Source organism: Coffea arabica, chromosome 9c, assembly GCF_036785885.1.
Source record: "Coffea arabica cultivar ET-39 chromosome 9c, Coffea Arabica ET-39 HiFi, whole genome shotgun sequence".
In the NCBI taxonomy this organism is placed as follows: domain Eukaryota; kingdom Viridiplantae; phylum Streptophyta; class Magnoliopsida; order Gentianales; family Rubiaceae; genus Coffea; species Coffea arabica.
Window position 1 is genome coordinate 41,908,154 of NC_092326.1, and position 13,083 is coordinate 41,921,236.

Here is a 13,083-nt window from a genome sequence, read left to right on the forward strand (position 1 = left end):
AGAGATCCCAGTAGCTACAAAGTTAAATAGCAAATATGCTAAACGAATGAACTTTTCATGACTAGTCGCATTGTGCCGCTTGCATAATTAGCTTTTAATGAGCTGTTGATGGTGACTTGGAGCTCATTAAGACATCTCAAACTAGCTTCTAATGCAAATACCATGGGCAACAAACTAATGAATAACCACAATACAAGTTGTAACATCGGCTTGTAGCTGAAAAGAGGACACAAAGGAGGAAATATCTGGGACAGACAGCAAGATATTTCTCCTCAACTTCTAGTTCAGACTTTAGCAGACTAAGATAATTTTGTAGTCTGGAGATGAAAGAGCCAGAAAAGCTTTAGGTCTATAGCAGTTTTGTCCAAGAAACAAATCAATTCCTTTAAAAGATTATCCAGCCACTGATACTGGGCTTCCAGGAGCTATGAAAATGTCCACCTGTGGAGCTGTTGATAGAGTGAGGAAAAAGGCAGGATTAGGCATAGTAGTCAGAGATAACAGTAGGAAGCCAACAGCGACAAGGGCGATTCCTTTGACTTTCAGTGGAGATAGGATCTTAACTGAAGCTTTAGCAATTCGTGCAGGACTGCTATATGCAATGGAGAAACAGTGGGCTTCTTTAGAGATCCAATCTGAGTGTAAAGCCTTGATAGATAGACTGAATGAAGATGCTGAAGATGAATCCCAGCAGTAATCATCAGAGATATAAAGCAACTTCAAGCATCCTTTTGGAAGTGTAAATTCTCATTAGTTAGTCAGCAGGAAGATAGAGTTAGTTTTAAGCTTGCAAAATTTGCAACCAAACTGATACATGATGTTAAGTGGGAAAGAACCTTCCCCCTGTGGCTCAAAGGAGCATCACAGTTCTGATGGAGCAGTTGCACCCTTTTGTATACTGTTGTAAAGGCATTAACTATTAATAGAAAAGTAAGCGACATTTTGACAAACAAAAAAAAAAAAAAACTGATACTGGTCTTCTTTTATATTAATGAGCTTATCCTGTACAAACATAACTGGAGTGTTTGAGAGCTGAGAGTCCTGTATTAAGGAAACTCAAAGTCAATTAAACCCTCTACTTTGCTCCATTGTCCTATTAGTGATTCGATGCTTGCCAGGCCTGGGAAAATCAGAACGAGAAGAAATTGCTATTTGATGATCCATTTAAATTACCCTAAGTAGGACACTTACACACCTTAGGCATTTCCACATTGCACTAGTAAAAATAAAACAAGCAAAATATCAAACCTCTCCAACATAGACATCGTTCTTCATTTGATTTAAAACCCGTCACCCACAAGAGAAAAAAAATTTAAACAAAACTGAGTTCCGCACGAATTACTTCTATAATCAATCCACTATAAACATAGGTGATAACTGCCAATGAACAACCCATATTCAAAAAAGAAAGAAGAAAGACAGTACTTTTTTTTATTAATTTTTGAGTTTCTACATCATACATATGGTATTTTTTTTAGTATAATGATTACTGTAATTTCAGCTTTGCTACTACAATCACAACCGATAATGGATAAAAAAATGAACAAAAGAAATTAGAGATCCCAACTCAAGTTTCCGACTACAACTCGGAAAATATCGGGGTGACAGCGATGAGTTTCTTCCGGAGAAGGCAGCGAGGAGCACTGCGGTTATTCTTGAAGCTAAAAGTGAAACAAGGAATCGCCTCCATGTCGGAAATAGATGGCCGCAAGGTCAATTCAGAGGTGGGTTTGAGTTTGTAGAGTGAAATCTGGGTAAAATTCAAATTTTCTTTTGCTTTGAATTTGGCGGTGATTTTGGAATTCCTGAATTGGGCTAATGCTCCGGGCTTCAAGTAGCATCTGCAGAATGTGGATGGCGGTGATCTGATGCTGCTGCAGATTCGGATTCTGGATTTCATTTTTCAGCAAACAGATGAGTAGCTTACAGGTTATGAGAGAGAGAGAGAGAGAGAGAGAGAGAGAGAGAGAGAGGAATCGAGAAACCCTAGAATGAAGCATAAGGAGGAGGAGGCGGGGAAGAAGGGTTTTTTAAATACAAAGGGCGGATAGGCGGGAAAAAATGGGATGATGAGTTTTTGTTGGCGACTCTGCTTCCTCTCTCCTTATGAAGTCATGTAAATGGGCTTTTGGCTTCAAAGGCACCATGCTTGCCTTTTGGCTTCAAAGGCACTATGCTTTTCCTTTAAATTCTTTTTTTTTTGGGGGGCAAGGTAACACTAAATTCTTGAAAAGTTGACAACCTAATTTGATTACAAAAGTGGGGTTAGATGTATAATAATTAGTTATAATTTAAATTATATGATTAAAATTGCCAAAAGTATACAATTAAAAGTGTCACTCTACAAACTATGTAAAGTTTAAAGAGACTTTGAGTAAGTTATACTAGTACCTTGCATATGCACCTTCTAGATCTAATCTGTGAACATATTTTTTAGGGCAAAAAATCATGGTGGTTCTCCAACTTTAAATTTTGCACACTTTTAGTCCTCCAACTAATAATTGCGCAAATGTAGTTCTCGAATTAAAAAAAATGTATATTTCTAGTCCATCCGTCCAATTTCGCTGTTAAGATGGACGGGAGAGACATCACGGACTACTCTCATAATATTTGTTGGGGGCAATCTCGTCAACACAGCAAAGGGGCTTACCTTAAAAATCTCCTTCTTCTCCATTTTCACTCCATCTGAAGCTTGTAGGAGTGGTACTAGTAGATTTTTGGTCTCAATTGAGCCGAAAATAAGGGGATTGAACACTCCAACTCTCTCTGTGTGCCCCTGCGGTAAATCGATAAAGATGGTGACTTCGTGGACATCTCGAAATCCTGGCAGGATGTATGCAGTATACGCAGATAGGGGTTGCGAGTTTTGAGATTGGATCGATGGGAAAATGTGTCATCACTCAATTGAGGTAATACCTGGTCTTCTAAGAAAGGTGAATGCAACTGAGCAACCAAGGGATGAATTGCAAATTATACTGACCAAATTGAAGTCAAAAGCTGCAAAGTTGAAGGTGAAAGTGAAGGACACGGAACACGAATTGGCGAGGCAAAAGCATATTAGGAAGTGGCTTGTAAGACTACTGGTACTCTCTTGGGTTTTAATCTTATTAGTGGTGGTTTGGCTTTGAGATGAAAGATGGACTTCTGGAATGCTGCAAATTGAGAAGCTCTATGAAAATTGTGTTCATGTGAAAATTGTATCTATCAAGATGTTGATGAAGTAATCTGATTTTAAGATAATGTAAAAATTGTGTTGTAATCCTGTCATATTGTATTGGCCTTTTGTAGTGTTAGCTAGGCTAACGAATATGCAGTTGAATTGTACTCAATGCTTTTGGAAGAATGGAAGTAATAGAATGAAGTTTGATCTAAACTGGTGTAGCTGTGAAATTGTAATGGTAGGTTGGCAGCCACACATGAAGACGACGTTCAGTTAACAATTAGTAGACAAAACATAATAAAACAGTGGGTACCATCCAACATAGCTTTACAAGAGAAAATAGTGGGTACCATCCAACAAAATTTGTACCATCCAATAGACATTGAATTAGTGCTAAAAATAATAGTAGAAACCAGAATAAAACAAAACAAAACAAAATGCCCTGTTATATGCATTTACAAGTGGATACCATCCAACATAGTAGTCAAAACAATAGTCAAGCTTGACCATTTAACAATTAGTAGATAAAAAACTAATCCACTTATACAGAAAAAGCTAAGCAGTTGGACAAAACCATTACTTGGTCAAAAGCTGTCTATTACAAAAGACAAAAGACGTTTCCCAGTCAAAAGAGATCCAACAATAAAGTATTGCTAGGTTTGCAAAACAATGGGTGTTGTTGTATTAAGCTGCTATCTATCCTCTTGTACCTCCAATTCCTCTTCCTCTACCAACTCTTCCTCTGCCCCTGCCACTCCATTTTCCCTTCCAATTCCCAATAATGAAGGGAGGTTGCTTGCCAAAATATGCGTAGTTCAGATTGATAAATCCTTTATCAGCATCTGTTAAAGGTTGGTTTGTTGAATTTTTCTGCTTTTGTTTCTTAAGAGGTAGTTTCTGTATTAAGGGAGTGCTACAAGAGGCCTGCTGTTCTTGAAGATTAGCGCCATGCTAGAATGATGATTGGTGGTCTTGCTGATCCATTTGTTGTTGATGTGTCTCATTCTGATGCTCATGTTGGTGTTTAGATTCAAATCCCAAAAGTTGATGCTCATATGCCTCGTCAACTTAAAGAGATCATCGCTGCACATTTCTTTTTTTCTTCCTTTGTTGGTCTTTTCTAACCTGTCAATGGCAGCAAATAGCAAAAAACAAGATTTTAATCTGCATATTCATGTATACCACAATTTGTATACACTTACAGTCTGCCTTTTAGATGGCCTCACAGAAGACTTTGGACTTTTGGGATTTTCTGCACCCTGTGGAGTATGTACACCAATATTAGTATCCTCTTCTACTTGATTAGATTGAGTAGACTCTTCTTTGCAGCATATAGCTACATTGTGACATGTCTTCTCACACTTTCTATAATGTAGAACAATTCTCCTTCTCAGTTTTCTACCATGATTTTTTTCTTTTGTGATATCTCTCCTTCGAGCCTTTCTTGGCCTCTCAGGTTGAGCAACATCGAGTGTTGGGTCCAATATAGACATGATGGATAGGAGCCATAGAATTTCACTACTAATTGGTTCGAAGACATTACAATATATCTTCAAAAATATATCTGCATTGTAGCAACCTTCAACTTCATTATAAGAATTTTCATTATTCCTATGAATTGCTGCTATTGCATGACAGCAAGGAATTCCACTTACGGCCCACAATTTGCACATGCAATGTTTTTTTTTTTTTAGGTCTACAGCATATTGGTCTCCTTTAGGGCACTTCACTTGATAACCAACAACAACATTCCAAATAGGATTCCGGTGAGTTGAACGCTTCACCCTCTCATCAACAATTTTGGTGGGAAGTGGTCTAATAGGACCTTTACATTTCTCCATGGCTACTTTTCTTTGTTGAATCCTATCCATAATATATTCTCTAATAGTCTCCAGTAGTAAAATTATAGGCTGATCTCTGAATTCAAGGATATGAGCATTGAAAGATTCACAAAAGTTATTGACCAACATATCACATTTGGTATGAGTTAGGAAAAATGCCTTGCACCAATGCCGAGGATGATGTGCCTTTTTCACCCAGTTATGTGCTTCCTTGTCATACGTCTCCAGGTTTGACATTGCCTCATTGAAGTGCTCAGGTGTAGTACAGCATGCAATATTCCAGATCTCTCCTTCGACGCGTCTCCTGAATGTTTTTTCTTAAAATTTCTATATAAATGTTGCACACAATATCGGTGCTCACAATTTTGGAAGCACCTAAGTTAATGCTCTGTTCAGTCCCTGCAATATAAATAGAAAAGTAAACACCTAACTTGACGATAGAAACCAGATTACAATAATATAGTGCATAACCTTTTGTTGGTTAGAGATAAAAGTGTAGTAGTATTGGTTTTCTATTTCCAAATTCTCACTCAACAACTTCAGAAACCATTCCATTGTTCTGTGGTTTCTTTCTCCACAACTGCCCATGCAATTGGCCAATAACTATTGTTAGGGTCCATTCCAAGAGCAGTAAGTAATTGTCCTGGATAAGTGTCTTTTAGATGGCATCCATCTAAGCCTATAATAGGCCTACAACCATCCTTAAAGCCTTGCTTAAGTGGCCCAATGCAGCAGTATAGTCGCATAAATCTTGGATTACTTGTAGGCAGTCTGAATGGGGTAAACATGACCTCCATAGTACTTCCCTCATGTGTCTTCTTTATTCCATTGCAATATTCCCAAATTTTCTTGTATTGTGCCTCTGTAGACCCCTTAATAAGCTGTATAGTTTTGGCTCTTGCTTTTCTAGCCACCCATTCAAAAATCTCAACCTTATAATCCTCATAAACAGTTTGCCTAAGTTCCCTAACGGGCATCTTTGTGTTAGATTTAATTCTCTCCATATACTTATTGGATAGCCACGTAGAAGTCATGTTTTTATTCTTCCAAGCGTGATTGCAATTCTCATGCACATCATGCATTGTTTTTATCACCAAATCTGATGTACCAAGTGCCCTCTCAATTGATGCAAAGACAAACCAAGGACACGAGTCTCTACAAACAGTTCTCACCCTTTTGGTATCATTTTTACACGTCCAGACCGGTTTATCTGCCTTGAAACCATATTCGGTCACTGCTATCTTGAATTGTTGCCTTGACTCAAATTTTATTTCCAATTCAAACTTGGGGTCTATCATGAATTTATCCCATACAAATCTTTTGTATCTGCCTTCAAACTGGTTCTCATTTTTTGTTCTCATTTTCGTCTGTTGAACTGTAATCACTGCTTAAGTGATATGGTACATAATCTTCATCCAATGCATTTATCTGTCTCTCAGGACCTTTATCTACAGGTTTCTCTCTTTTTCTCCTCACTTGTTTCTTCCGCTTTTTTGGTTGCTGTGGTTGCTGATTGTTGGTTTTCTACTGAACAGAAGGCTGTTAGAGTTGTTGCTCAGCTCCTACTTGATTTTTAGACTGCTAATGCTTGTTTCTAACCTGCGAAGACCTCTCAGATGTATCATGCTGCTATTCACCTCTTGTATCCAATTGCTGCTGGTCTCCTTCTCTAATGAGGTTATAAAGAAGCTGTTCATCTCCACAATAATCATTATCCCAAGGAAACCTCTCTATTTCAGCATCTAATTCAGATGCAACTTCACCATCATATACAGTGCCCTCATGTGTAGTTCCAGACCCCTCATGTGTAGTACCCTATTCATTCTTTGGATTTTCAACATGACCTCCATTGTTCCTTAGTGGTTGTGCTAAGTCCATAGTTCCAGGCCCCTCATGTGTAGTGCCCTCATCTGTAGTTTTAGGCCCCTCATGTGTAGTGCCCTGTTCATTTCTTGGATTTTCAACATGACCTCCATTGTCCCTTAATGGTTGTGCTGAAGTCTGCCCAGTGTCATTGTCAACAGTTTGCCAAGTTGACTGTGATGCCCCTACTCCACTACGTACCATTTGTAAACAAGGTTCCGCAACCACCCTACCTTCATTATCTAGTTCTTCAATTACCACACCATATTTTTTCCGCTCTACTGAATTACCCCTACCAGCAGCCTCTATCAAAACTTGATCAATTTCTTCAATTGTTAAGTGGTTACAGTAAACCTCCATCACTTTATGTTCATAAGCCAAGTTGCAAAATTTGTTTACATCGGCATCTGTACACAATTCCTTTAACCCACTGTTAAGATCTTTAGTTGGTTCAAAATAGTAATACATTATGGTTTCCTGAATATGACCTAACTCCTCTACCATTTGATTTAATTCATGAATTGACATCCGTTCACAATTACATAAGTCTACATTATCCACATCACCACCAACATAACTTATGTAACTTTTTCAACGAATCTTTCTCCTGTGATGCATTCTTATAGTAAACCATTCAGATCCTGCATCTACATTAACAATTACAAGTAATCATTAATTTGGTAACTCATTAATTTTGTATATAAAAGACCTTAATCCCAAACCTAGGTCAATAGGCGCAATTAAAATAATATATACTAAACTAATCAACAATAGAAATTAAATAATTAGGCTAGCTCAACAAGACAAAGTAGTCATGGCCCAGTTGTTTAAAAAAATATGCTTCAGGACCACTAGTACTTATTTATAGATAGAGATAGTGAACCCAAATATGGGACCACTTTCCTCCCATATTTGAGACCAAACACCCTCACATTCAACCCCACAACCAAAATAATACTTCCTATTCACTTACCCATCACTGTAACACAAATAACCATCAATTGTTGTACCATTTTTGCAGAACTTTGTACAGTTTAAGTGCACTTACCGTATACTAACTGGGGGTCGAAGTAGATGCCCCTTCTCTTGATTTTCTATTCCACCATTCCTCTGGGTAGACTTCAAACCCAATTGTCTTTTTCTCTGCTGCAAATCTTGTTACTGCAAGGAGTAATTTAAGTTTCTCTGGAAAATGGAGTTCCACTAACAGTCCGAACTTTGAAGCTTTCGAGGGACTTTGTTATTTTTTGTACCATAGTGCCCCCAATAAATGTTATGAGAGTAGTCCGTGATGTCTCTTCCATCTATCTTAACAACGAAATTAGACAGATGGACTAAAAATATACACTTTTTTTAATTCGAGGACTACGTTGCGCAATTATTAGTTGGAGGATTAAAAGTGCGCAAAGTTGAAAGTTAGAGAACCACCGCGATTTTTTGCCCTATTTTTTAACTATTTTTTATCTCACAAATATTAAATTGTTACAATACATTTTTCTATAAAAAACATCAGAAAATAACAATAATCCAAATGGGCACTTTTCTCTTTTCAATGCATGCTAAAGGTAAAAAGGAAAAAAGAAAGGTAGCTAATCACTTATTGTTACAAATTTTTAAGCTTGTAATCCAAATAGAAAATTTTAAGATACGTGGGGCAAATTGAGGTGGCATTTGGTTCGCATATTGAAATCAGATTCGGATTTGGGATCCTTTATCCTGAGTTTAGAATAGAGTCCGTCATTTCAATACATTTGTTTAGTTCAATACTAAGAATGTATATTATTACTATAATTCATGTTTGGTTCATTGACTCTTTTGAAATATGATATAAGAAAGGGCAAAAAGTCCCAGTGGCCCTCAAACTATTACCCGGATAAAATTTTGGCCCCCAAATAATTAAAAGTAAAGTTTTGGCCCCCGATCTATTCAAAGTACAAATTGTTAGACCTTCTGTCAAATTCATCAGTTAATATCGACGAAATCTACGATCACGTGAGAAGCACGCCGAAATACGAAGGGCATTTTTGTCCATAAAGAACTGTTATCCACTTGGTAAAATGGGACTTCTTCCTGAACTTGAAAAAAGAAAAACTCAATTGCAACCACAAGAACCGGTATAACCGGCCTCACCATCGCCCCAGGCCCTGTCTGGTAACAATGTGCTCGTGACGGAGGCCAGAGAACGAGTGGGCGGCAACATTACCACGGTGGAGAAGGACGGATATCTATGGGAAGAGGGTCCCAACAGTTTCCAGCCCTCCGACCCAATGCTGACCCTGGTCGTGGATAGCGGCCTCAAGGATGATTTGGTACTGGGAGATCCCAAAGCCCCTCGTTTCGTTTTCTGGGAGGGCAAGCTCAGAGCTGTCCCCTCAAGCCCCACCGACCTTCATTTCTTCGACTTGATGTCGTTCCCCGCCAAACTCAGGGCCGCTTTTGGTGCCTTAGGTTTCCGTCATTCATCTCCAGTGCATCCTATTTAGTCTCTGTTCTTTTGCCAAAGAAAATGATAGTCTTGTGATCTTGTCTAGTTGTCATGCATTTCTTATTGAAAATTTGGTACTACTAGTACATTGTCATGCACCAATTGAGTTTTTCTTTGTTCAAGTTTAAGAAGAAGTCCCATTTCACCAAGTGAATGACAACTCTTTATGGACAAAAATGCCCTTCGTATTTCGGCGTGCTTCTCACGTGATCGTAAATTCCGTCGGTATTAACTGATGAATTTGACAGAAGGTCTAACAATTTGTACTTTGAATAGATCGGGGGCCAAAACTTTACTTTTAATTGTTTGGGGGTCAAAACTTCATCCGAGTAATAGTTTGAGGGCCACTGTGACTTTTTGCCCTATAAGAAATTTTCACTAATTAGATGTATTAGTAAATTTAGTATAACTAATTAATGAAATCAGTCATTCTAATACATCTGTTTAGTTTAGTACCAAGAATATATATCATTACTATAATTGATGTTTGGTTCGTTGACTCTTTCGAACTGGGATATAAGAAATTTTTATTAATTAAATGTATTAGTAAATTTAGTATAACTAATTAATATTTTTTAATAGTAAACATGTATAATTATTAGTATGATTGATAATATCAATTATATTACATATACTAATATATATTATATAATAAATATAACTAATAATATCATTATTATAAGTTTGTAACTAATTAAATTAAATATTATGCATATAATTAAATATAAGTATACTAATATTATAATATAAATATATATAATTATAATTATAATATATTGTTATATACACATAAATATTATATATATGCAAATAAAATATGTATTTATAAATAATATAAATATATTATTATATAATATTATATATATTATAATTAAATAATTATAATATATATTTATATAATATATTATATATGTGTACATAATAATATATTATAAATGTAATATATTTATTATTATAATTTTATATAAATATAATTATATATTAATTTTTTTAACCGGTGGCGGGATGGGTCCCATTCTAAGTGGGGCAAAAAAAATTCCCCCTCCCCCGGCCCCATTCACCTCAATTGCCATCCCTAGTTTTTGATAAATTAAATAAAAATCAGACTTAAGTTTTGTTCAAAACCCTTTAGGTTACTAGAGAATTAGGGAATTCCAAATTTTCAAATATGATTCCAAAATTTCAATTCCGATAATAGTAATCCAAACAATAATTATGGAGTTTATTCTAATATTTCATTTCGAAACTCTCTTACCAAACACCTCCTGAGTTGTTCATTAGTGACATATTCAACATTTTGGACAAGGCATGTTATATCATCAGAAGAAGTAAATGTTTATAGTCAAATTTAGATTTTAATGACCTTTCATGAACTTTTTCACGTTTGCGATGAGCTTTTAAATTACATTTGAACATGCTTGTTTGAAGCACAATCTTGGTAAACCTAACTAGTATGTGGACATTTTGGCTAAGAAAGGAGAAAATAGTGATGGTTCCTTTTGATCTATTGACTTCTGTCCTAATTTTGTATTTCATTTCTTATGGATGATTTAAGGGGGTTTTTTATGTTTCCCCAATCCCCATGACTTAATCTGTCATATTTTTTTACTTCTTCATTTTTGTTTCATCTTATGCACTTCTTTTACTATCTAAAGAAGAGAAGAAATAAAAAAGCAATCTTTAGCTTTACAAACGATAATACATTTCAAAGAAAATTGTACCCTCTTTGCTCATAATTCAGAATTGTACTTAGAGCTGCTCATAATTTGTTGCAGTTTTACTATGTAATTTTTATTATTTTTAAGATCTATTAAGTCCAGTGATTATTCAGAGTAGTTGTATCTATAATATGTTTAATGTACTTTCTGCTATTAATGCACATCTCATGGAATGAATTTTTTGTTTAATAAAAAAAGAGTCGTACTCAGAGTTTTAACACAACTTTTGCACTCTTAAACTATTGAAATTTTCGATATTTGCATCCCTTGCATGGCATTTTTTTTTTCTAAATTTCTTTTGTATGTCACTTTGATCCAAGCGGGTATGTCAAATACACAATTTTATGTCCATAAATTTCAGTTCTAGAAGAAAGAACCTACTTTGCATTATAGTCTCGCACATTCAACACATCATTCATCTTTAGGTTAAGAGTGAGCCCAATATCGGTCAAGAACGAAATTGGGTAAAACCTAGAAGTTTATGTACTCAATCGTCACAAATAGATATAGATCGTGGACAAGGTTAATTCTCGGAGGTTAATACTCAATAATTTTTTTCTCTTTCAAGGGATTTCTTACTAGTGATGAAGAAATGAATAAATTGCTTTAATAGCATGGAATTCAAAGATGTATACCTAATGACATCAAAATCAAATTCATAAACCACACACTCAGTAGTGGCACTTTTTTTTTCCCCTGAAACAATAGGAATTGTATTCATAAATCCAAAAATTTTACACTTGTAGAGCAATGACTCAAAGAGGCTATATAAAAGTGTTAAATATTTTGAGGATTGTTCCATTTCTCATTAACGCAAATGCCTACTGCATAAGTACTAACATATTTACATATATTATCATTTGCTACATCTAAACAGAATGAGCGTTTTTTAAACAAAGAGTTAAGATTGTTGATATCATCCATCAGATTTGCCAATCGATTGTCTTTGGTTTTCCTGGACATCAACGAGGATAAAAGCTGCTTTCTGAGGGATATGGACTTTAAATTCTGTCCAATGCTCTTCTCTAGCCTTGATCAAAACTAATCTTATTGTTTCAACTAAATCTAGTATTGGTATGCTTGTGCCTCTGTTGCTCATGGCCCAAGCTGTCTTAACTTGTCCCATGTGATTCTTTGCCCCCGTGCCCCTTCCCTGCCATTTGATATCCTTATCCTCATAGACAGCTATCTTCGGATTAATTTCATTTGCCTCATCTTGTACCTTTTTTTTGACAAGAAGTTCATCAATAACACTTAAATTAACTCTATAAGATACAATCAAAAGGCTGACTTTTGGTTGCACCCATGAAACTTAAGTACTACTCACGCACACACTCAACAAACGATATGGGACACAGAGAGAGGAAACAGGGAACCTCTACTAAGCACTAACTAGCACTCACTCAAACTAGCACTAACTAGCCTCATCTTGTACCTGAACAGCTTCTTCACTGACTCTGGATGTTTCAAGAGTGCTCTTTTGCTCCTGCCTTTCCTTTGCCATCGCTTTCAGCAGTGCCTCTAGGTGGGGGTCATTTCTTGGGGACAGTTCGGCAATATTGGAAAGTAGATGATCAATTAGTGATTAACAATTATGCCTCTCCCAGATCAAACTAGTCAAAGATCAATTAAAGTATATGCCTTATCAGTTCACCATTGAATCATTATACTTAATAAATCAATCAAAGCCACCCTCGTACGTTTCTTTAGACAAACCAAACTCTTTTTTATCTCCAAGTGTCACTTGACCCCACCCTATTATTTCCAGTTCTTGATTGGATTGCCCTGTCCCAACTGGATCAGCATCACCCCGGAATGTCGCATTCTAGCTACATCTTCCCACCTCCAGAAATTTAAACCCAAAAATATAAAAAAGAGCATGTAATACTTACTTAGTAATGGAACCCAAAAATCACCACCCTTGAATCCAGTAGATAACCATTCTCAGCCGTAGGATTATTTCACGCAATTTCGTTTCATTTTTTTTCGTTAAATATTTGATTATGACAGAAAAGA

At 36.1% G+C, this 13,083-nt stretch overlaps 3 protein-coding genes across 3 annotated transcripts; all 3 read right to left on the bottom strand.

The window, feature by feature from the left end:
• Positions 1 to 4,237: 4,237 nt before the first annotated feature.
• On the bottom strand, positions 4,238 to 5,238 carry LOC140014254 (uncharacterized). Its single transcript, XM_072064697.1, has 2 exons — positions 4,363 to 5,238; positions 4,238 to 4,285 (listed from the first exon to the last, which is right to left on the bottom strand). Exons 1-2 carry the CDS (start codon positions 5,236 to 5,238, stop codon positions 4,238 to 4,240), a joined length of 924 nt encoding a protein of 307 aa, XP_071920798.1.
• A 302-nt stretch (positions 5,239 to 5,540) lies between these two features.
• Positions 5,541 to 6,362, bottom strand: LOC113709021 (uncharacterized). The gene has a single exon (XM_027231773.1). It carries the CDS (start codon positions 6,360 to 6,362, stop codon positions 5,541 to 5,543), a length of 822 nt encoding a protein of 273 aa, XP_027087574.1.
• A 5,595-nt stretch (positions 6,363 to 11,957) lies between these two features.
• Positions 11,958 to 12,696, bottom strand: LOC113708022 (uncharacterized). The gene is made up of 2 exons (XM_027230451.2): positions 12,503 to 12,696; positions 11,958 to 12,289 (listed from the first exon to the last, which is right to left on the bottom strand). Exons 1-2 carry the CDS (start codon positions 12,569 to 12,571, stop codon positions 11,984 to 11,986), a joined length of 375 nt encoding a protein of 124 aa, XP_027086252.1. The 5' UTR covers positions 12,572 to 12,696; the 3' UTR covers positions 11,958 to 11,983.
• Between the last annotated feature and the right edge of the window lie 387 nt (positions 12,697 to 13,083).

Excerpts from the sequence above, each read along its gene's own strand:
- LOC140014254 (XM_072064697.1), bottom strand. The coding sequence starts at position 5,238 with ATGTCAAACCTGGAGACGTATGACAAGGAAGCACATAACTGGGTGAAA. Across the intron at positions 4,286-4,362 it reads GGCCATCTAAAAGGCAGACT|GTTAGAAAAGACCAACAAAG; the intron begins GTAAGTGTATAC and ends TGCCATTGACAG.
- LOC113709021 (XM_027231773.1), bottom strand. The coding sequence starts at position 6,362 with ATGAGAACAAAAAATGAGAACCAGTTTGAAGGCAGATACAAAAGATTT.
- LOC113708022 (XM_027230451.2), bottom strand. The coding sequence starts at position 12,571 with ATGGCAAAGGAAAGGCAGGAGCAAAAGAGCACTCTTGAAACATCCAGA. Across the intron at positions 12,290-12,502 it reads TCAGTGAAGAAGCTGTTCAG|GTACAAGATGAGGCAAATGA; the intron begins GTACAAGATGAG and ends GTCAAAAAAAAG.